Genomic DNA, 22,975 nt, shown 5'->3' with positions numbered 1-22,975 from the left:
AAAAAAACATTATTGTTTTTATTGAAGAACATGCATTTCTATATAGCATAGTTTTGTTAATATTATATCTAGAGCCTTGAGAACTGCTAGTCCCTGATAAAGCTCTATTATTTACAAAAAGCCATCATAAAATTCAAATCATACAACTAAGAGTTAAATGAATTTTATTGTTAAAAATGTCATATTTTACCATGTCGTGAAACAAAGGTAACAACCACCTTCTCAATGTTCATCACTGTGAGAACTCACTTGGCCCTTTATTTAGCGGTATCGGCAGGTTTACATTTGATGAAATTACTGATCAACTCATTGCATTGTATATTTGGTGCTTTGTTGAGTTGAAATCATTGCAGTATAAGTCCACTGATACATAGTCTCCATCCGCTTGATCTTGCATTGATGTCTGGAAGAACAGCTTGTTTCTAGATTCGTTTCACTTCATTTCTTGGTAACAACAAGGACGGCAGAAGGCACCAGACCTGTCAAGTAAAACGAAAGCTCCATAAATGACTGATGTTGAGAACAAAGTCTGAAGTTGATTCCTCGGAGACAAAGAACTGTGATCAATATAGGTGGTCTTACCTAGCTCACGCAGGGGTATTTCCATGTCTAGCTCAGTGTACACGCGTCTAGGATATGGGCTGATGAGGTTGAAATCCTCTCCGTTTGCCCCATTCATCTGAACATAGACTCTCACAGCAGCCAGAGGTTCCTGAGCCTTAAAGACAGTACTCAAGGTGGTTCCATCTAGAAGACGCACCTAATGACCAAAGGGAGTAGTTTAAATTTTGTGATATATTCGGTGAATCATTCAGGCACATAAAAACATATTTGAAAATAATTTCTATCAGCTCAATTAAACAGAAGTCAACATCCGCGTGCGTGTTGAGGCAGTACCTGTATCCGACACTCATCGTAGTCTTTCTTAGCAGGAGGAGCCCCTTGGTTCTCAGGTGGAGACTGTGGTGGGGCTTCAGAGGGGGGAGATGACAAACCCGTGCTTGATGAACCGCCTCCAAACTGCCAAGAAACAGAGGTTTTTGTAATTTATTATTTACATACTTGATATATATTGTACTAGGCACAATAGAAATATGAATATTAGTGTAGCCTGAGCAAAGTAAAAGCATTGTAAGTAAATGAATACCTTTCGTGCCCTCTCCTCTCTGTCTCGTGCAATCTTGTCTTTAACCCGCTGCCTGACAAAAGGATCACAGGTTATTACTTTCATTTAAAGCAGTGGTTCTCAACGTATGGAGCCCCTAAAGAGACCTTTGCAATACTAAAAAGTATACAGACTTTAGCGAGAAACAGGATATTTTTTTGCATGCTCACAATTTCCAGTTTATGTATACTATAACCAATTTCCTTTGTGCGTCACTGCCATTTTACTATGAAAAAAATTAGTATGGATGCGCATGAATTAATAAAGACCACTTTGCTCAAAATTTGGCTTTAGTTAGGGTTAGGGCAGTATACCTCTATCACTGCCTTATTGTCCTATTTGCCAAGTTCGCCTAAAATCCGTATTAACTCTGTGGCGGCCGTGAAATGGGATAATGGTGCAATACGGCTGTGTGCATTGGGCTGATTAAAAGTGCTAAAAAAAATGTCTATATATTTCTTGTTTACATATTTATTTTGAAAAAAATTCTATGAATAAACAATTATTATAAAAAGCATCACTTTTTTAATTATGATTTCTAGACTTGAAAAAGTAATGTCAATTAATAAAATCTTATAACTGCATGGGCATGCCATGAATATTTAGATAAGCCAAGCTCTAAATGGAGCTTGTCCAGTTGATCACAAAATACTGGAAAAGTCACGGGGGCCTTTGGGGGCTTTGGAATCAAATCGATTGAGAACCTCTGAATTAAAGTTAATACTTAACACCAACAGGTACTATATCCATGCTCGTCTTACTTGGCAAGCTTGTCCTCCATCTTCTCCCTCCTGCGCATATCCGCCAGCTTCTTCATTTCGTCGTCCTGAAGCTTTTGTTTAACCTGCAGCAGCTCTTGGCCGTGTTTCCTTCTCTGCTTTTCTCTATCTACTTCCTCCTGTCGCTCTCTCTCTCTCCTCTCCTCCTGCCTTGCCTTCATCAAATCCTCCAGGCTGGAAGAAAAGCAATCATTTTTGTCAGCTTTACAATGTATGCTTTTTTACATTCATACATTTTAAGGTCAGCTGTACAAAGCACAAACCGTTTTACTTGTTCCTTCTTTTCTTCCTCTGTCATAGGTTGCTTGGAATCTCCCTCTTCGTCTATAACTTCAATAGCTGGTTTTTGTTTTGGTTTAAGTCAAAAGTGAAAGAGAAAGTAACATTTTGTGATGTGTGACCACAATGATTTCATGAAATTGAGAGCGAGGAGCATTAGAAGAACATACATTCAGAGGTTTCTGTAGGAGACTGGATCTGTTCTTCTGTTGAGCTAAGAGTATTCCCAGCAGGTGGAACATACGGCTCATCTATATCTGGATCATTCTCATGCTCCATTAACCTGTACAGTTACAGAATTGTAAATGCAACTTTCAAAATAATATTTTTTATTTATTGTTATTATGATATATTTGATAAAATTTCAATTAAATCACACCTTCTCTATACAACGAAAATGCTTACTGGCTATCAGATTGCATTGCAGTTTACTTTTAAAACATAACAATAAAATTATGAAAATTTTGTTTTTTTTCCCCCCCTTCGGTCATGCCTAATCTCACCTAGGGCATCAACAATCATGACCGGATAAGCCTTTTACATCTGGCAAAATGTATCCATGACTCACCAGTCCATTGCTCTCTCAATGCCCTGGTTTCCAGTATGTGCTACTGCTCTCTCCCTACAAAACAATCACTGGGTGAGTGCAAAATACTGGATTAGGGTGTACTGTAAACATCCATGTAAAGACATCACTTACGCTCTGTTTCTGTCGAAGCCCATTTCCAGCAAACTGTCTAAGGTAGTGCACTCAGCCATTGTGCTGAAAATAAGTGTATTATAGCATTATAACAATAAACATCATGGCATTTCACAGTTCACAAATAAAGAGAAAATAAATATAAAACCCTTCTTGCTTGTACAAAACCTTTCATAGAATTAAGGGTTTTTAAAGGACGATTTCTTTATTTTCTACAGAAAAAGCTTAAAATATATTATAGATGTACAATTTAAAATACAAAAAAGTGATACATTTGGGTATGGACTCGTTACACCAGCTCGAAACAATGAGGTTATCTAATTCTATTTTTCTGACTGTCACATGGTCATATCCTCACTACATAAACAATCATATCTGACCGTTACAATAAGTGTGATTATAATATTTATACTGATAAACACATGATCAAATTCAGCTAGCTGGCAGGCTAACACTGATCAGCCTCCAGCAACAGCTAATTGTTTTTTGCCTTGCTAATATCCTCTAGAGAGCTGCTCGTAGTTTTCTTTATTAAGTAATAGCGCTTCAGTATATCGGGTACGATATTTTTTACTTAATTTCATCATTAATTAGCCCTGTACATCGTTCAACAGCTACTTACATTTGTTATCAGCACTGGGACGCTTCCACACACTACGGAATCCCGCGACGGCCAATTCGCGAAAATGCGCCTTTCTCTGACCCGTGTAGTCTACTTCCCATAGACTGTACTACTACCACCACATGATTAGAAACTACACAATACAAATGATTAGCTACAATAGATGGTAGAAAACAAACTACACAATAAAAAGCAGTTATTAAGATTTTTATAAAATTGTTTTAGTTAGTAGGCTAGGGTAGTATATTTATATATTATATTAGAGCCCTATTATATTATATTATATTATATTATATACACACACACTTTTATTGAATGAAATATCTATGTGAATATTTTAAAATGTAATGTATTCCTGTAATACAAAAATAAACATGACAAAGCAGTCATTACTCCAGTCTTCACATGATCCTTCAGAAATCATTACTGTAATATACTGATTTGGTGCTTAAGAAAAAAAAAATCTTATAATCAATGTTGAAAACGGCTTTTGCTGCCTAATATTATTACATTTGGGGTAAATAAGATTTTCTAAAAATATTTTTTCTATTCAGCAAAAATGCATTAAATGGATCAAAAGTATAATTTATATAATCTGTGTGTGTGCGTGTGCGTGTGTGTGTGTGTGTGTGTGTGTGTGTGTTGATTTTTGAAATCAGTAATGTTTTTGAAAATGTACAAATGCAAAAAAAAATAGGTAAGGGTAGGGTTAATTTAAAAAAAAAACCTGCGTGTGTAGGCTACATGCATGTCAACGTAAGTCAAATCTAATAAAAAAATAAGAAGAATCTTTTCTAAACTGGTGCAGCCTATAATTCTGTTTCCTTTATCCCTTAAAAGACATATATATTTGGCATTAACCAAATGGCATGTTTAAACAGGTTTTATAAGCACGCTGCTTTTGAGAAGAATATTTTGTTGAGAAACTGCATGTGGTTTTATTTCTAAAAGAAGGAGAAGTGAAGCATGGGAAAATAATATATTTACATCCTGTGTGGGTTCAGAGTGAGTAACAGCATCGGTTCAAATAAAATCATCTAACCAGTATTCTAACCAGTAATTATGTTTAGTCACAATGAAAATACTTTAAACAACAGTCAGTTTTAATTTTAGGGACAATATAAGCATAATTTGCTCAATGTATGCCAAAGTGCCCAATGTCCATTTGCAAGGTGTTTAAGGTGAAGATATGATGTTACAGGTGAATGTGCAAACAGTGCATATGGGATGGGCCTCCTTGTTACTTATTGGATGAATGTATAATAATTAATCTGCCAACAACATCCTCTCTGACATTCTTCTTCTGTATGACAGAAATTCATTCATGCTCCTTGTTTTCCTCTTTTTTTTCTTTCTCTCTATTTCCAGCCATTTGTGTGCTTAAATAGATCATGACATTGCTTCAACCATAATTCCCACCTTCTCATACAAAGGAGAACACAGAAAAGGTTAGTTATATGTAACAATTTATTATTAGTACTTTTTTTGTTGTGATTATGGAAAGTCTCATTTCCATAATAGGCCTATGCTGTGCAGTTTTCCTTTTGGGAAGGATTTGTATTAACAAATGACGGAGTAAACATCTCTAAATGCATACTTAAGTGAAATTAGTCAAGAATATGTTGTATTGATTGTTGTATTACACATAGAACAGACAGAGAAGTTTTAATTTTAACAAATGTAATTATGACTTTGACTTTAAAACTTTCAACAGAGTCAAGATGTAAAGTTCAATATGTCAAAGTCTCTTTTATAAGAAAGAGATCAGCAAATTAATAGTTAATGGTGCAAATTTACAGTTTAAATAAATACAGATTTTACAAGTTAAATACAGATAAATACTAACATCATATTCAAAACCTGCAGTTTTTCTGTCTTTCGAATCAAACGACTATCCTTAAAATGGCACAATTCAATTTCTAGTTCTGACAAGAAGGGTGTTCTAACTGTTGATCTCTTATCTTTATTAACAGAATAAAATTGGTTGGACGTTGGACAAGCATAGTAGGTGTTAAGAGCTGTTCCTGGTGCTCACTGGGTGTAACAGCCACTCCATGTGGAAAACTATTGAAGTGCCAGTGGAGAAGCTGTTACCGTGCAGAGAGTCACATGTGACGGAAGCCGGAAGTGAATCCTTTACCCCCTCCATGCCTCATCCTGCACATTGAACTGTTCCTTCACAAGTTATCATCTACATTACTATAATGTATCAATTATAATGCATTTGTATACATTTACAAATAGGCTATGTGACATGCAAATTCATCATCATTGGTAATACAAGAACATGGGTTGTAAAATGCATTTAGAAATAAATAGATATACGTGTTATTTAACAATAAAATACAATAAAGTGTTTAATGTGAGTTCTGTCAGTTGTAGTATAAATATGCTAATAATATTCTACTACATCCGGTTGTGCTGTGAAACTGGCAGCAGAAGAATTTCTGAGTTCGGAACTGCATACTCGTAGGCTACTACTTTTACCACAGCTTTCTATGACAAAAATAGTAACAGTATGCTGATGTTTAGAATGTAATTGCCACTTGTGTCCACAAGGTTTCCACTCTTATCTAAGTACATTTTCGGGTTTATTTGTTTAGTGACGTTATGAATTTATGATTTATTATTTATTTAGTCTTAATGGGTATGCAACATATGTTCCAATGTTGCAAACTTTGGAAACAATGCACATTTTCTTCTGTTCAAATTGAGTAACCAAAATGTCCTGGTATTCCTGACTCAATGAAAGTAAAATAAGTTTGTTTATTTTTTATTTCATATTTTTTAATTTATTTAACTTTTTTTTTTTACAGAATAGTAACGTAAAACATGAAAAAAATGCATATTAACCTGATATTAACTAGATTCTTTTTTACTAGATTCATTCAGCTTCGTAAGAGCCACGTAGCCACAGTGATTCGGTCCTTCCTTATGCTCCATAACTGGCGACCTCATTTCAAGAATGTATTTATTATGCGTAATCGAATGCTATCCGCCCTCATATTAATGCTTTAGGTACTTCAACATGAATACATTCCATTGTTTGTTTTAACAAAATCGAGGCTTTTATTATGAAGTATATACGTTCCGCATGCGAAACACGGTTTAGATAGCAGCTACCTGCAGAAAGTTCAGAAGAGATCCGATCCGATTAGATTAGCATTACAGCTAATGTTGCTTTAAACGACGCACGGTCATAGAAGTGTTGCAACAAGCCTCAGATATACGCGTTGCATTACAGTTCAGGGGTTTGCCAAAAAGGGAAGTGCTGCTTGTCGTAACGCAGAGGTGACTGACTGTACAGGGGTGGGACCTGGGACAGTCAAACTTTCGACAGGACGTTGCCTTAGCTCTAACCGGCTCGAACGCAGATTCGAGTTTTTCCTTTCGAATTAGAATCGTCGCATAACGACCATCATGTTCAGCTGGTCTAATAGAGAAGGGAAGAAAGACCCAGATCTTTTCCTAAACGTATCGGAGGGACTGAAGCGCCTCTACCGCACCAAACTCTTTCCTTTAGAGGACTCCTATCATTTCCACGACTTCCATTCGCCGGCTTTAGAAGATGCTGACTTTGATAACAAGCCCATGGTCCTGCTGGTGGGACAGTACTCGACCGGGAAAACCACATTCATTAGGCATTTAATGGAGCAGGATTTCCCCGGGATGAGAATAGGCCCCGAGCCGACGACGGATTCCTTCATAGCGGTTATGCACGGTGATCAGGAAGGCATGATACCTGGTAATGCGCTGGTTGTCGATCCAAAAAAGCCTTTCCGAAAACTCAACGCCTTTGGTAACGCGTTCCTCAATAGGTAATACACCATTTATCAAGAAGCATAAGAGAGTCCATTGATAAATACCTCAAGTGTCACTGTATGAAATGACAGGTGTGGTAGTAGGTAAACTAAGGCAAGTAGCCTACCGTATGGTAATGAATCAGGAAATACGCCAAAGTGCGTAGCACTTCTCTGACTCTTATCAATACTGCATTTGCAGACTTGAGCATCTCAGTTAAAGTTCACTGACAAATGTTTGACACATGACGAATTGAGATGATCTGCTAGTTTAAATCACGTCTCAAATTATTGGAATTAAAAAAAAAAAAAATACCATTCATAGATTTTCTACAAGTAGGCTATTTTGACTCTTCAAATATTAAGTAGCCTAGTAGTAAGAGTTAAGTAAAAAAAAAGTACTGGTGTGCCTTTTTTCTGTATAACCATAAAGTAAAAATGTATATATATTTTATTTACAAAAAATTATTTTGACCTGAACAAAACTGGCTTTTCAAATGATGATAGGCTATTCATAAAAACATATGTATACATTTTATATGAAATATATAAAATATCATTATATATTTAAATGTATATTTTTAATAAATCCTCTCTGTTTGTTTTATGGTTTTCCTGTCACTTGGCAATGTATTTGCTTTCTGCCTGTTAGTTATGCCACACCAGGCCACACTGACTTTGGTAAATAGAACAGTGGTGAATAGTTTTTCGTTTTAAATAATAAAATAATAATTTGGAACATAATTGCTTCACTGCTTAAAAATTTGTTTTCTTCCTGATGTTCATGAATGTTCATCATAAAATAGATGTAAGTCATTTTATAATAATTAGCCTACATTTAAATGTATTTTGAGGAACTTCCCCAGAGATGGACGAAAGAAGCTTTACTGTATCCATTTGTTTTTAATTATGACCAATTATTCAGTCATTATTCGCTTTCTATAGAGTTGTGTCATCGTTTCCATCTGTGTGTTTGAGTCATCATTGCATATGCTGAGAGCAGATGTCACACAGACCAAGGTCTTGAACTTGAATGTTTCTTGAGCTGTTAGTCTATTCGTCTCCTTTTCCAAACTAACTTTTTAAACTACTTCCCATCATACAGTTACAGTACATGAGGCAACACCTAACCAGGACATTTGTACCCCACACTCAGTACGCAGTGTGATGTTGTGTGATGCCAGTCTGAACTATTTCCACGTTGACTTTACAATAGCTGTAACAGATTTCTGGGTGGTGTGTGTCAGGTGTTGAGTTTACACAAGCGGATTGAAACTGGCTGGGATTACCAGTGGCCTACCATATGCTAGTGGAAAAAGGTTCAAGGCTAATTCAGCAGAAATACATATTCGGTCCCAAACAGAGAACCATAAAACCCACAATACAATAATAATGGTATTTCATTCTGATGATATTTCCTCTTTTTCCCACTTTTGGTGTTGGTCACATGATTATTTGTGGTCATTATGAAATTATACGCAGTAAACTTCCATGTGTCAGATTTTTGAATATTTCACAATATGAAACTCGCGTGCATTTTGTAATGTTAAAACATCCTCTATTTTTCAGAACGAGGGAATTGTCTGAAAAGGACAATGTGTAGAATATTCTAATGTGTAGAATATTCACATTATATAATATGTAAGGTGAATATTCTAATAAAAAAAGGGAGAAGTTTGCCTATCCTTGCTTTCTGAGAGAGATACTTGGTTATTTATCAGCCCAGTTTATGACCTATCTATGTCTTCTAGGATTTTTGTTTTGGCCTGGTAAAAAAGGGCTTTAGTAGTGCATGTTCTGTCCTTTTTAAGTAATTGTTACTTAAAGTTTGTTATTAGATGACACAAAAGAGCACTGTCAAACAAAAAATAAAATGAAATGTGATCATGAAGCCTCCTTTTTTTTGTGACTGTTTTTTTTAACAATGGCTTGAGGAAGCATAAATGGTGTTTTTTTAAGGGAACCTATGTCCTTATCCTATAAGTGTCTTGTTCATGATGTCTGTGGGTAACAGGTTTATTCTAGTGGTTTCTATGCTTGCTTCATTAAGAAAGTTCTAGCTGTAAGCATCGGGCTTGTGACAGAGATTCGCATGCGTATGAGTAAGCAGCTGGGCAGTGCTGTAGGCTGACAGAAAAGACTGTAAATCACTGTAAACAGACTGTCTTTGTATAGCCAAAGTTCATTGTGTTATTACAGCATTTTGAGATTTCAACTTCAGTCCCATTCTCATGCTTACTGAAACATTTATGTAGTTACAGAAGGAAGTTATTGGTTTGTGTGGTTTTTAAAATTGCTGCTATTCTTTTCTGTTTGTCAAACATACCAAACCTGTTACAGTCTCTTGCACTTTCCTAGTTTGACACTGTCTCTCTCTGTACCTGTAGGTTCATGTGTGCTCAGTTAAACAACCCCGTCTTGGAGAGCATCAGTATCATCGATACTCCAGGCATCCTGTCAGGGGAGAAACAAAGGATCAGCAGAGGTCAGCAGCCTTGGGTGCTTTCTGGCTTATTTTATTTTTTACACATTCATTTAATAATAATAATAATTACATTATTCTATTTTTATTTGTATTCATTTTTTAAATATTTAATATATATAATAGAATTGCATGATAATTGAATTATGATACATTTATTTTATACTCCCTCACATTTTTTTTAAATCTTTAATCATACATTTATTTTGCTGCTCTTTCTTCTTGCCACTTCACATAATTATAGGACTTTTTTTTACTTTGAATTATTTTGAATTTATTTTGAATTATTTTGACTTACCTGTATGAATCTATTAGTCTGAATCTATTTTAGCGTAATACTTGCATTGATCCTATGCAAATCTTTGGAGTTTGACTTTATTGTGACCTCATGTAAATTCACATTTGTTTATTTCTGAAAGAAGAAAAGCGAGTAAAACAAGTCTTTCCTAAAAACTCTATTGTGTGAAATCTTAAGTGGATTTCCTTTAATACAGGAAGGATTTGAATATCTTTTATTCCCTAATAATAGTCATTTATGCTGTACTGCATTAAATGAAGACGTAACAAAAATAAAGCAGGATGTCAGAGCTGCTCAGGCAAGTTTGTTTCCACATGTAAAAGCAGTCGAACTGGCCTGATGTTAAAAGGGAAAAACTATTGTGCCAAAATAGTCCCGACCGCATTGTTCCCAGTTTCCTCTTTTTATACCACCACAAAGGTTTTGTGGGTGGAAGAAGTGTTTTATTATCATATGACTGGTAGCTTCCATGTGTGTTTTGAGCTGTCTGATATTCCACACAGTCACTATCTGATGTACGCTCCATTCTCGTTCAGCTGTGAACAGGAAGAATATAAGGAAACGCTGAGTTAGCCCATGTGTCAACTTATTGCAGAGTACAAATGTAGATAGTATACAGATAGCAACATCACAAAGAGACAGCTGTTAAGAAACAGAAATGTGGCATTGTTACAGGATATGTCTCAAGAGCCATGTGACCCTTTTGTCCTTTCTGGGGCCAGTGGAGACAGTAACCAGATACTGAGATCAAGGTGCCCCAGCATACCATAGACGCGCAGCAGTCATGCTACAGACCGTGAGGCTTCCACACCACTAGTCCCAGTAGAGACTCAACAGAATGTGCCACAGTTGTGGCTGTGTGGGATTAAGCATGAAAGGCTGTTTGAGCATTTCTGTCTGACTGCTGCTAAAACAGCCTTTGTGTTCTAGTGTTGCCATGGGTTGCTATTATGATGTCATCTTGCCGTTTGCGTTTACTATTGCAACTGGAATTCATCCGTGTGTGAAGGTGTTTACACTGAATTGCTGGAAATAGTGTCATGAAATGGCATCGAGTTTATAAAATGTGGAACTAAACGTTCCTGTGTGGTACAGGGTCATGTGATATTTTTCTCCGAAAATGTTAGCAGGTTTCCCAGAAGCAACTCTCACTGACTGTTTTCAATCTCTTTTTTTGATTATGTGATTTTTCTGAATTTTCATGTTTTCCTGGGTCAGAAGTAAAATGCCTAATCGAACTGTTCAACTTTAAAAAAAAAAAAAATTATATTGTGATAATTTAAAAAATATATATTTCTCTTTTTCTTTGGTACATTTTTATTTAAAATGTTAGAACTAAATGAATTAAATGTAATCATTTAAAATAAATATAAACATTTAATTTATTTTATTAGAATCCACCTCTTATCTATATTTACTTTTTATAGTTCTGACAGCCTTATTGCTGATTTTGTTTAATAATAGTTTATTATATTATTATATAGTCTTTAGAGTTTGACACTTTACTGTAACTTCAAAAGTAAATACAACTACCGGTATTTATATCACAATCATTGTAGGTTAAAAATAGATTTGGTCTATTTCTTTGGCACATTTTTATTTAACATAATTATTGTTTAATATTATTATTGCCATCTAAATTACTGTGGCAAAAATCACACATTCTTTACTTGAAAATGTAATTTTTCTTTGATTATGACTGAGCCAGGACCGCCACTGGTTCTCTACAGAAAAAGTAAATGATGACAAAGTTTGATGACAATAGGTGACTCTATTCAAGTACAGAGACACCAGGTATTTCACAGGTAGCAGATCTCCTTTCTCTGAATACACTGCTTTATAGTTGCTGTATACAATGATCTGAATTCTCTGAGATCAGATGACGCTGTCGCTAATCAAATCCGTTATCCCTGACCTCCTTTTCTAAAATAAAGCATGTTGCATGCAGCCCTGCTGACTTCCTCTTTCCAGAGCTTTGATTTAGGACCCAATCTAATGCACCTCTTTGTATCTTCTCTCAATTTCAGGCTATGACTTTGCAGCAGTTCTTGAGTGGTTCGCCGAACGAGTGGACAGGATCATCCTGCTCTTCGATGCCCACAAGCTGGACATCTCTGATGAGTTCTCAGAGGTGATCAAGGCCCTGAAAAACCACGAGGACAAGATGCGCGTGGTTCTGAACAAAGCTGACCAGATCAGCACCCAGCAGCTGATGAGGGTGTATGGTGCCCTCATGTGGTCACTGGGGAAGATCATAAACACCCCCGAGGTGGTCCGAGTGTATATCGGCTCGTTTTGGGCTCAGCCGCTTCTGATCGCAGATAACAGGAAGCTGTTTGAAGCGGAGGAGAAGGACCTCTTCAACGATATTCAGAGTCTTCCCAGGAATGCAGCCCTACGGAAGCTCAATGATCTGATCAAAAGAGCACGTCTCGCTAAGGTGAAACTGACATTTTTGCACATTTTGTACACTACTCAAAAGTTTGGGAATCGGCAAGATTTTTTTTTTTTTTTAATGGTATACATCTATGAAATATTGAGCAGCCCAACTGGTTTCAACATTGATGATAAGAATAAAAACTGTTTCTTGAACAGTAAATCAGCATATTAGAATGATTTCTGAAGGATCATGGAAAAATCCAGCTTTGTCATCACAGGAATAAATTATTATATAACATAAAATATTATTATATTAAATATTGTATTAATATTTTACTATATTACAATTCTGACTCTTATTTTTATTATTTAGAAAATATCGCAGCCTTGGCTACCATAATAGATCTGTTTCAAAAACAAAATCTTACCAATCCCAAGCTTCTGAGAGCTAGTGTAAAATATATCATATTGTTTTGTAGATGATCCACGAAAATGCCTTTTACCTTAACACTTTTATGAACTTTAATCCCTATTGAGTGTGTACGGGATTTTGATCTCACAGATTAAGTTTCACGTCTTATTTTCATTTTCTGATGGAACCTAATACTTGTGAGAAGCGTAGTTTTGACATGCTAAACTGCACAAATGCTACTTGTATATAATTTGAGTCAACTGAATACTTTTCTTCTAGGTACATGCTTACATTATCAGTTCTCTGAAGAAAGAGATGCCAAGTGTATTTGGCAAAGACTCAAAAAAGAAAGAGCTTATTGCCAACCTGGGTGCAATCTATGAAAAGATTCAGAAAGAGCACAACATTTCACCAGGAGACTTTCCTAACCTAAAGAAAATGCAGGTATGAAGCTATACATTTTTATCAAATAAATTCAAGTTTTATAAAGAGCTTTTCTTTCAAAATAAAAACATAACACAATCTTTCTTTACAGGATTTGCTAGCTTCTCAGGACTTCACCAAATTTCCTGTCATGAAACCAAAATTAATGGATTCAGTGGAAGACATGCTAGGTAATGACATTGCTAAGCTCATGACGCTGGTCCGTAAGGAGGAGGCCGCCATGCCCAGCCAGTCAGTGAAGGGTGGTGCGTTTGAGGGAACCATGAACGGGCCGTTTGGTCACGGATATGGAGAAGGTGCAGGGGAAGGCATTGATGAGCTGGAGTGGATCGTGGGCCGTGATAAGCCATCCTATGACGAAATATTCTACACCCTCTCGCCAATTAATGGGAAGGTGTCTGGTGCCACGGTTAAGAAGGAGCTGGTGAAGTCCAAGCTGCCAAACACAGTGCTTGGAAAGATTTGGACTCTGGCAGATGTTGACAAAGATGGCTACCTGGACGATGAAGAGTTTGCGCTGGCGAATCACCTGATCAAGGTAAAGCTAGAGGGGCATGAGCTTCCAGCTAAACTGCCCGCTCACCTTGTGCCACCTTCCAAACGGGCGGAGCAGAATTGAAGAGCCGGCATTGGATCTCAGTGGCTCTCAGCTACATTCCAAATTGCCCAAGCCATATCTTCTAGCTTTTTTGGCCATTCAGTTAAACAACTTGTCATCAGGAACTGGATTTCTGTCTTAAACATAGATTTGTAGGAAGGGTTATAAATCAAAAAATGGTTGGCTTAGAATGATAGGACTGAGAGATCAAACCAAGAAGAACTCATGTGCCAGTGAGATACTTTTTCTTTCCTCTTAATTTTTAATATGGCGTAGAAATGGAGAAACCACTATGAGCACAGAAATAAATTAAATTCTATGGTACTGTTGTGTTTACTGGACATTGGATTGAGGTCGTAAAGCAGCAGGCAAAGAGGATGTTTAAGGGGCTCTTTAAAGAAACAAAAATGTGAAAAATATTCCATATACCGGTATGATTTATATCCGAACATAATTGCTGTTTTCTTTTTCTTTTTTTTGAAAAACGTCCTTAACTTATTCTTTTTCTTTAAAGCTATTATATCTGTATTTTGTATTTTCAATTTTGAAAATTGAATACTGTTTTCTGATTTAATATCTCTAAACTATATCAGTATACGTACTATAACGTATCTATAATTTTGAGGCTGTATCTTTATTTTCCTTTGGGATTATGTGATCCGAAACCTTCACCTTCATTTGAATGCAGCAATTTCATTGACCAATAAAAGAGTTTATTTGTAAACATGTGCTTCAAAGACTGAGTTTTCTGCATTTAGAGACACTACAAATTGCAATATGTAGTGAAATCTTTGGAAACAAACACCAGCATTAACAGTTGTGAAAGATGTGTATATATATATATCAATTCAATTAAAAATTGCTTTATTGGCATGAGTGTACATAATACATTGCCTAAGCTTGGAACACATAGAATAATTATAAAGACATCAAAATAATACAATATTATAACATAACTTACATTTAAATTTACAAATTAAATTATATGTACAAATTAACAGTGTAACAAATAAAAATATGTTTGAACATTTTATACCACAGTGTTTTAACACACATACACAAACGCACGTATCTGGCAGCCAGTCCTCCTGTTTGTCCCTCTCCAAGTATCTTTATCTGTTCTACTTCATATATATCTGTCATCTGTTTTCACGAGTGCTATGACAGAGAACTATGTACTTGCATCGATAGAGCTTTTGAATTTGAGTGGAACAACTGAGTAACTTTGGGAATGGTAGTAATGCAATGACAGCGTCATTTTTCTCTCTGCTCATCAAGTTGTTATAACATGTTGAGGCATGTGGAGGTGCTTCACTGTACAGCGTCTTGTTTTCTTTGGCAGCTATTGGGAGTTGATCACTGATTTTTTCTTCTTCTCATACAGCTGACTATTACTTAGTTTAGTGTAACGTGAACCCTCTTGCAACACATGTAGCTGGGGAAAAAAAATCACCCATTCATTTTTTTTTTAATTGATCCCTCACTGTCAACTGGATCGTGTTCAACTGCAAGTTTTTTTAGTACGTCTAAAATATTTGTTTACATTATTCAAGATAATTCTTTTAGATGCATCTAAAGATGGTACATGCTTATCTTTGATATACTGCTCAAAAGTTTAGGCACAGTAAGACTATTTTTTTCTCCAAAGAAATAGGATGCATTAAATTGATCAAAAGTGACAGTAAAGACTTATTCATCAAAGAATCACGATAAAAAGAATGTAATATTATTTCCACACAGCACAACTGTTTTCAAGACTGAATAATACAAATAATTGTTTTATGAGCATCAAATCAGCATATTTCTGAAGGATCATGTGACTCTGAAGACTGGAGAAATGATGCTGAAAATTCAGCTTTGCCATAACAAGGAATACATTTTTAAAATATATTAAAATAATAATAGCAAATTGTAACTTTGTGTATAACTTATACCGGTACTTTGTTTTGTCAGCGATATGTGCATTCTGTCCAATAGAAACCTCAATTTAGCACCGTTTGAACTTTCTCATTGTCATTTCTCAGTTAATGCATTCTGCTCTCAGTACACACTTGACAGGAAGGTGCTAAAGTTCCCAGTAATGCCCTAAGTGACAGTATGAATGCAGATGTGAAAGTTTTAAAATTACCACCCTCAACTCACCCTATATTTGCTGCACTTAATCTTAAATTAAACCACTTTGCTAGATAAGGATAAAGTATGAGGGCATAGTTGCATTTTGAGGGACACTAATGAGCAATTAACAGCCTTTTAAATAGTTTATAGCTATAATCTGTTAGACCAGACCCTCATAGCACCTCGCATGTGACTGCTCAGTAACCTAAACCCTTTTATTAGAGATGCTGGTTAATAACAGCCATGTGTAAGAAGGTGATGCATCTTTAGAAGAGGTGTGAAACTAAAAAGCACTGACTCAGATGTTTAGCAGAGAATTGCTTCACTGCTGTGTGCATGTTTATAAGTCACTCACTCGCCACATTGTTCACTTTAAACTGTACTTAGAAATAAGCAAAATAGGTCCCTACCACTTTTTTGATGGTACATGTCACTAGATACTGTATGTTAATATTAGTGCCATGTTAAACAGAATAAACTGTACATTCAATAAAATCAAATCAGACATTCAAGAACTAAACTGATTTATTGAGGATAAACCGCAGTTGAAGCTGAGTACATAGTGACTGTGTTGTTTGCACTCATTTTCATTCCAGAGTAGGTGCTCAAATAGTTGTTTGTTGATCCGTCTCCTCTGTGTTTGTTTTAGAAACACAGACGCGCAGTCACAGAAAGAGCACGGAGAGAAAACCAGCATCGAACAAACCCAGTCTCATTGTAACAGGACATCCCAGGTCCTTTGAGGGACAGGACATCCTTTTTGTGTGTCTTGTCAGAAATCAGAGCCTCATAGCTGAGCAGCTTGAAGAGTAGTGCAAGTGCCATCACTCTTCATATTACACGGCTCAGTTGTAACCTCTTTCAAAACTACTGATTTTACTTCAACATTAGCCTCAAAGAAAACTAAACTACTGAGAAATGAGGTCAGAAGAGTCCTCTCGGCCAGGTGTGACTGTGGTTTTAGGTGTAATGCACAGTGAGAGTCTTCATTTATAGCAGCAATAGTGAGTTATGATCTCAGAAAGGCATCCGTCTGGAGTTATGTGAGGTGATCTGTGTCACATGGTCATTTTGGAGGGTCTTTTCACCCAAACATGTCCTGGGATGCATAGGTTATGTAGAGGAAGCCATCGGGATCTCTGAACTGTGAATAAACTTCTCCCATGCTGGTTGACAAACAGGACATGTTCTTTCCTGAGATCAGTAGGTACAGAGCTTGAGATGCCTCTAGCGCTATCTTACTTCTATAAGAGAAAGAGCAAAACAAAATTGGCATTACAGAAAATAATAGTTTGAAAGTGCCTGAAAGTTCAGGCGGTGTCTCATAACACACATCCGATGACATAAACAACGTGGCAGGGCAAAACATTCATGATTCACTGTTCACACAACACGTATTCAACACTGACTCAAGAAAACAAGCATTGACTCATTCTCTGCTGTATAAACAGTCACATGACAAGACCAAAACTGCATCTACTTTTATATTTGAGAAAGAGAGTTCACACACCTGAGCAGACTGAGGAACTGCCCTAATGCCAGCTCATATGGGACAAGAAATTTGGTTTTGTCCAGTAGAGGAAGCTTTGTCTCCCGAAGGTATCGCTCCACAATTACCTACAATACAAAGCATAATGTATAATGTTAAAAATAGCTGCTGTTTTATTGTTGTTTAAACATTTAATATTCAAAAAGGCATCTCACCGGTAATTTGTTAGGGAACTTAGACCGAATAGTACAGACTTCGTCTTTTCTTGTTTCTACATTGGAAGAACAAATATTTGTTATTAGGCTATTTGTTTTTCCTGATCATTGAAAATCACTTTCCTTCAAATAAATATAAAAGAATAAGAGCAAATAAGAAAATAACATAGGAAACAGCTCCAAATAGCAACTTGTCTGCATTGTGGAAAATTGTATTTAGCTAAAAAGATAAGCATAAAGGTAGAAAACATAAAATTAGCCTATAAAACATTCCCAACAATGCAAAACAGGCGACGAGGAGTTAGTAAAATGCAAAAAGTTGAATGTTGATGTGAAGTCATGACTTACCCAGGCACTTCCTTTGCTTGAAAGGCATAATTTCCATCGATTTCTCGTAGGGAGGCATTCTGACTTGAGATTGACGAGGATGGAGACGTACGATGGAGTGGTAGGAGGAGGCTGTGCCCGGGCTGACGAAGTGCCCACGGATGAAGGTGGTCTCAAATGCCTGCTTTCAGTTCGCGGGGCTCGGCCTTTATACATGTGTGTGTGTGTGTGTGTGTGTGTGTGTGTGTGTGTGAGGGGGAGGACAGTCTGAAGTGTGAAAAAGATGAGAAGTGCTTGCGCGTAATTAAAGACCTTGCGATGATATTAGCCGTTACATAAGCTCTTCAAAACCTCTTCCCAGCCTCTCCCGTCCTCGCGCTGGATCAATAACCGGTCGCCCTAAATGAGCACAACATTCACAGACACCGGCTATTTGAAGTTCAGCTCTGCTTTTTTTTATGTGAGTGCCAGCACACCTCAATTAATAATCACGGCATCAGCTTTTGTGTAACACCACAGTGAACAACAGACGTGACAGATGTGTTGATGTAGCCTACGTGACGGTGCTGTTGAGAGTTCACTGAACTCAAGTAACGGGACAAACACGTAGACCTTTTAGGCTATGCCTCGTTTTTAATAGGCCTATAGGCTATTATTTGTATTGAAAAAGAGATAAGATAACAGAATTTTAGTCAAAAGGGTCTTTATTTTAAAAAATTATACATAAAATACAATGTAAAAAATTTAAAAATATATATTTGTAAATTGTTTTGGCCACCAAATATTGCAGTTCATATTGTGTGAACTGTTCATATTGACTATACATTTATAACCTTTAAAATACACAAAATACAAAAAATTTAATTCTGTCATAATTTACTCAACCTCCTGTCATTCCAAAACTGAATGACTTTCTGCAGAACACAAAAGATATTTGGGAGAAAGAAAAAATAATAATTTTGAAGCCTATTGATCTCCATTGTGTATATATATATATATATATATATATATATATATATATATATATATATATATATATATGTAATGGAGTGAGAGCTGTGCAGGTAAACTTCCTTGATTTTTACCGTAGATTGAGGAATTTTAACATTGACCCCACTCTGATGAAAATGTTTTATTCTTGTTTTATTGAGTCTGTTTTAACCTTTTGTTTCATTTGTTGGTTTGGTTCCTTGTCCTCTAAGAACAAAAACCGACTAGAGAGCATTGTTCGAACATGTAGCAAGATTGCGGGTATTAACTTTCCCCCCCTCTCACACATCTATTCTAAAAGAGTGGCAAAAAAGGCCCAAGCTATTGCAGCTGACCCCAGTCATCCTTTGTCCGGCCAGTTTAAGTTACTTCCCTCAGGCCGTAGGTATTCCATGCCCAGATGCAGGTCAAATAGATACAGAAACTCTCTCATCCCAACTTCGATCTCGATATTAAAAAAATTGCCAGAACTGTTTTAATGTACTTTTTTTTTTGTGGTTGTGTCGTGTGTTGTGCCTTGTGTTTATCTGCTGGCTGTACAAATAATTGCCCCTCGGGGACAATAAAGTAACCTTGACCTTGACCTTGATCTCAAGAGGCTAGACTGCAGTTAGTTCACCCACCACCCACGCTGGTGACCCGGGTTCGAGGCCTGCACAGAATGGGGTGAGTAGAACCTGAGGTGTTACATTGGTGCCGTGATCCGGATGGGAATGAGGTTTAGGAGGGTGAGTGTAAGCTGTGCTGGTGAACCTCACTCCCCTGATCGCACAGACGTCCTTCAGATGAGATGTTAAACCGAGGTCCTGACTCTCTGTGGTCACAAATAATTCCAGATTTGGGAAAGAGTAGGGGTGTAACCCCGGCATCCTGGCCAAATTTGCCCAGTGGCCTCTGTCCATCATGGCCTCCTAATCATCCTCATATATATACGAATTGGCTTCACCACTCTGTCTCCTCTCCACCACTAAGCTGGTGTGTGGTGGGCGTTCTGGCGCAGTATGGCTGCAGTCGCATCATCCAGGTGGATGCTGCACATTGGTGGTGGTTGAGGAGATTCCCCCTTCTATGTAAAGCGCTTTGAGTGCTGAGAAAAGCACTATATATAAATGTAACAAGTTATTATTATTATTAGCAACGGACACTAGAGACTTTGGTCTTTAGCGTCCCTGTTAGCGTGCAAGCCTCCCACACCGGCGACCCTGGTTCAAGGCCCGAACACAGAGTGGGGTGAGTACCTGAGGGGTTACATATATATAGTCACAATGGAGGTCAATAGGCTTCAAATTTTGCATTTGACTTTCTCTTTTAAGAACAAAAACAGATGGTTGACTTTTCCATTTGTTGACAAGACATGGTTAGATTCAGATGGTAAATCAAGGTGGGTGTCCTGTCCACCTTAGAGATAATCACCATGTTTATAATGAAACTATCATATTTAAAATATAATATTAATCATATCATATGATAAAATATCATATTTTATTTATACTGTAAAGCTTTATTAAATTATTATGGGACCTCATTCAATGCTTTCAGAATCTTTCCTTTTGTAAATTTTTTTTTTCCTGTATTTTTAAAATTACCATTTTAATGACAGTATATATTTATTGAACAAAATTAATTATTTAAATAAACTGAAAATAGTAAACTTTGCTAAAGTGATTGGTTTGAGCTTATTAACTTAGACATTATTAAAACCTTTTACTTAAGCTAGTATTTTTTATCAATGTGCCTTTTGCCCCATGCTCGTGAGCTTTTACCCCATGTGTGGGGTAGATTTGTAAGATTTTTGAACAAACAAACCACTTTTATGATTTATTTTCACACAAATCTGCTGCTCCATCAATATTCAATAAAAAAGCATTTATTTTTTATGCAATCATATAGTCTATAATTATGTTCCAAAGGAGAATGTTTTGGAATGACATGAGATTGAGTAAATTATTTCCATTTTAAGATTAACTATCTCTTGTGTTTTTTTGTGAGATGACTGAAGCCCAAACACAATGAGGTTAGTATGGTGTTACAGGCTGCATAACTAGTGAAACGGAGTCCAAGCGCCTCAGAGTTTGGAACAAAAGCCACTTTTTTTCTTTTTACTTACCCTAAGGCCCATCCTCGCCATGCCCCTTTTCTCAATGAGGTCAATGAGAGATACGAAAGAAACAGTGTACAATATTATGTGCCTGACATGAAACAACATGGTCAAGATACCGTAATACAATTTTTGGAGTTAAACAAAACACCCCTCATTGGTTCAAATGTGTTGCCTAAAATCTTACCTTGAAATTTCAAAGCAGGTTGAAAACAGGTGAAAAGTAAATAAATGTTTATGGATTTGACTTGAATGTGCTCACATCATTTTAGCCTAATATAGGCAAAATACAGTAGATGATTTGTAATGATTTTATGAACAAAATACATCTGTGGGAAAAGAGGATGGGAAAAAAAGTGAAATAGAAGAGAATTGCTGGAGTTTGAGGTTTCACATTCACTTCATGGTTTTAGCTGGAAGTTAGCCTATAAATAGTTAGTGTAGTTTTAAGAGTGATGAAAAAAGAAAGGACGAGCTGGATGTAAAGAACCTTTTGTGTTATAGGGCGGTTTAATATATAAGCATTTCTATTGAACTGCTTGGATAAGAATACCTTTTCACAGAATGTTTTTACAAACAAACAGACACAAACTGATTTTGCATGGCTAAATAAAATATATTTATTTGTTACAGCTGTAAAGCTACGTATATTAAATTATGGGATCTCATTCAATGCTTTCAGAATCTTTACTTTGTAAAATAACTTCTGTATTTTTAAAATGAACATATTTTAATGACAGTAGGCCTATGATATATTTATTGAACAAAAATGAATTATTTTATCAAAATAAACAGAAAATAGTACAAACTTTGCTAAAGTAATTGTTTTGAAAAAGTATTAAGTTAGTTAATACTTAAAAACATATTTTAGCTTGCCTACGTATTTTTATCAATAATTTGTGCCTTTTGCACCATGTGTGGGATAAAAGCATAGAGTCTAGACAGTATATAAACGGATAAAAGGCCCACCTTGTCACCTCATACATTTATACGATTTTTAATTAAAATCAACCACTTTTCTCATTTATTTTCACACAAAATCTGTTGCTCCATCAATGTTCAATACACATACATATTTTGTTCTGCAATCATCCCATATGGGAGTCGTGAAAAGCAATTTTTTCTTAAGGTGTGCCTTTAGGCCCGTTGTATGTCGAAGGAAGTCTTGTTTGGTTGACAGCAGTCAGATACTGTCACCTGCTGGTTAGAAAGTCTTGGTTGTTTGTTTCTATAATGGACGCTCTCGTCGCATAGCAGCCGACTGGAGCTGCTATTTGAAACCAACCAAACCAAGCGGATATTTGATCATTTGGAAAAGTACACAAAGTAGGCTAATATACGTCACTAAAGTAACAGCATACGTTATAAATCACAATCTGGGTCATCGCTTGTTTGTCTTTATTTGCGTATTTGAAAGTGATCCCACAATTCAACTAGTGGTTCGTGAGAGAACGTGAAATGTTTTAAATGATCGAATCTTTTCATGCACTGAATCATTTTTCGCTCATCTCTGGCTTGTGAAACGCGCGAATGAATCTTTGAATTCAAACGATTCAAATTGAATCGAGTCATTTGGGTGAATAAAAAAATATGTAGCTGGCTACTACAACACAAATGACCAGTCCCTCAATATAATAAATAAACACAATACATGTTTAAATTTTTTGCGTGTAAACATTCAGAAGCCTACTAGCTGCTACACTATAGGCTACAGTCTAAACATAATCGTAGGCCTTCTACCAACTACTAGCAGATTCACACATTCCTCTTTAAAAAACTAGTC

At 36.3% G+C, this 22,975-nt stretch overlaps 3 protein-coding genes across 3 annotated transcripts; 1 reads left to right on the top strand and 2 right to left on the bottom strand.

Moving 5' to 3' along the window:
- Positions 1-147: 147 nt before the first annotated feature.
- On the bottom strand, positions 148-6,785 carry ubxn1 (UBX domain protein 1). The gene is made up of 11 exons (XM_079629814.1): positions 6,669-6,785; positions 3,546-3,678; positions 2,924-2,986; positions 2,792-2,845; positions 2,394-2,506; positions 2,208-2,283; positions 1,927-2,118; positions 1,148-1,199; positions 898-1,020; positions 583-760; positions 148-479 (listed from the first exon to the last, which is right to left on the bottom strand). Exons 3-11 carry the CDS (start codon positions 2,980-2,982, stop codon positions 439-441), a joined length of 888 nt encoding a protein of 295 aa, XP_079485940.1. The 5' UTR covers positions 2,983-2,986; positions 3,546-3,678; positions 6,669-6,785; the 3' UTR covers positions 148-438.
- ehd1a (EH-domain containing 1a) lies at positions 6,432-14,698 on the top strand. Its single transcript, XM_079629813.1, has 5 exons — positions 6,432-7,363; positions 9,733-9,830; positions 12,153-12,565; positions 13,196-13,360; positions 13,452-14,698. The coding sequence occupies exons 1-5, from the start codon at positions 6,966-6,968 to the stop codon at positions 13,977-13,979; spliced, it is 1,602 nt and encodes a 533-aa protein (XP_079485939.1). The 5' UTR covers positions 6,432-6,965; the 3' UTR covers positions 13,980-14,698.
- Positions 14,699-16,582: 1,884 nt separating this feature from the next.
- map1lc3cl (microtubule-associated protein 1 light chain 3 gamma, like) lies at positions 16,583-18,692 on the bottom strand. Its single transcript, XM_079630893.1, has 4 exons — positions 18,126-18,692; positions 17,778-17,833; positions 17,584-17,690; positions 16,583-17,317 (listed from the first exon to the last, which is right to left on the bottom strand). Exons 1-4 carry the CDS (start codon positions 18,181-18,183, stop codon positions 17,158-17,160), a joined length of 381 nt encoding a protein of 126 aa, XP_079487019.1. The 5' UTR covers positions 18,184-18,692; the 3' UTR covers positions 16,583-17,157.
- Between the last annotated feature and the right edge of the window lie 4,283 nt (positions 18,693-22,975).

The sequence above is a fragment of the Phoxinus phoxinus genome, assembly GCF_949152265.1.
Source record: "Phoxinus phoxinus genome assembly, chromosome: 12".
Taxonomy (NCBI): domain Eukaryota; kingdom Metazoa; phylum Chordata; class Actinopteri; order Cypriniformes; family Leuciscidae; genus Phoxinus; species Phoxinus phoxinus.
This window is presented reverse-complemented; position numbering and strand designations above follow the sequence as displayed.

What these genes read in the sequence shown, in the direction of transcription:
- ubxn1 (XM_079629814.1), bottom strand. Translation starts at nt 2,982, where the DNA reads ATGGCTGAGTGCACTACCTTAGACAGTTTGCTGGAAATGGGCTTCGAC. An exon ending in TCCTACAGAAACCTCTGAAT is followed by an intron (nt 2,284 to 2,393) that starts GTATGTTCTTCT and finishes AACAAAAACCAG; the next exon opens with CTATTGAAGTTATAGACGAA. An exon ending in AAGAAGGAACAAGTAAAACG is followed by an intron (nt 2,119 to 2,207) that starts GTTTGTGCTTTG and finishes CTTTTCTTCCAG; the next exon opens with CCTGGAGGATTTGATGAAGG.
- ehd1a (XM_079629813.1), top strand. Translation starts at nt 6,966, where the DNA reads ATGTTCAGCTGGTCTAATAGAGAAGGGAAGAAAGACCCAGATCTTTTC. An exon ending in GGTAACGCGTTCCTCAATAG is followed by an intron (nt 7,364 to 9,732) that starts GTAATACACCAT and finishes CTGTACCTGTAG; the next exon opens with GTTCATGTGTGCTCAGTTAA. An exon ending in AAAGAGCACGTCTCGCTAAG is followed by an intron (nt 12,566 to 13,195) that starts GTGAAACTGACA and finishes CTTTTCTTCTAG; the next exon opens with GTACATGCTTACATTATCAG.
- map1lc3cl (XM_079630893.1), bottom strand. Translation starts at nt 18,183, where the DNA reads ATGCCTCCCTACGAGAAATCGATGGAAATTATGCCTTTCAAGCAAAGG. An exon ending in AGTTCCCTAACAAATTACCG is followed by an intron (nt 17,691 to 17,777) that starts GTGAGATGCCTT and finishes TTTGTATTGTAG; the next exon opens with GTAATTGTGGAGCGATACCT. An exon ending in CAGTTCCTCAGTCTGCTCAG is followed by an intron (nt 17,318 to 17,583) that starts GTGTGTGAACTC and finishes TTTCTCTTATAG; the next exon opens with AAGTAAGATAGCGCTAGAGG.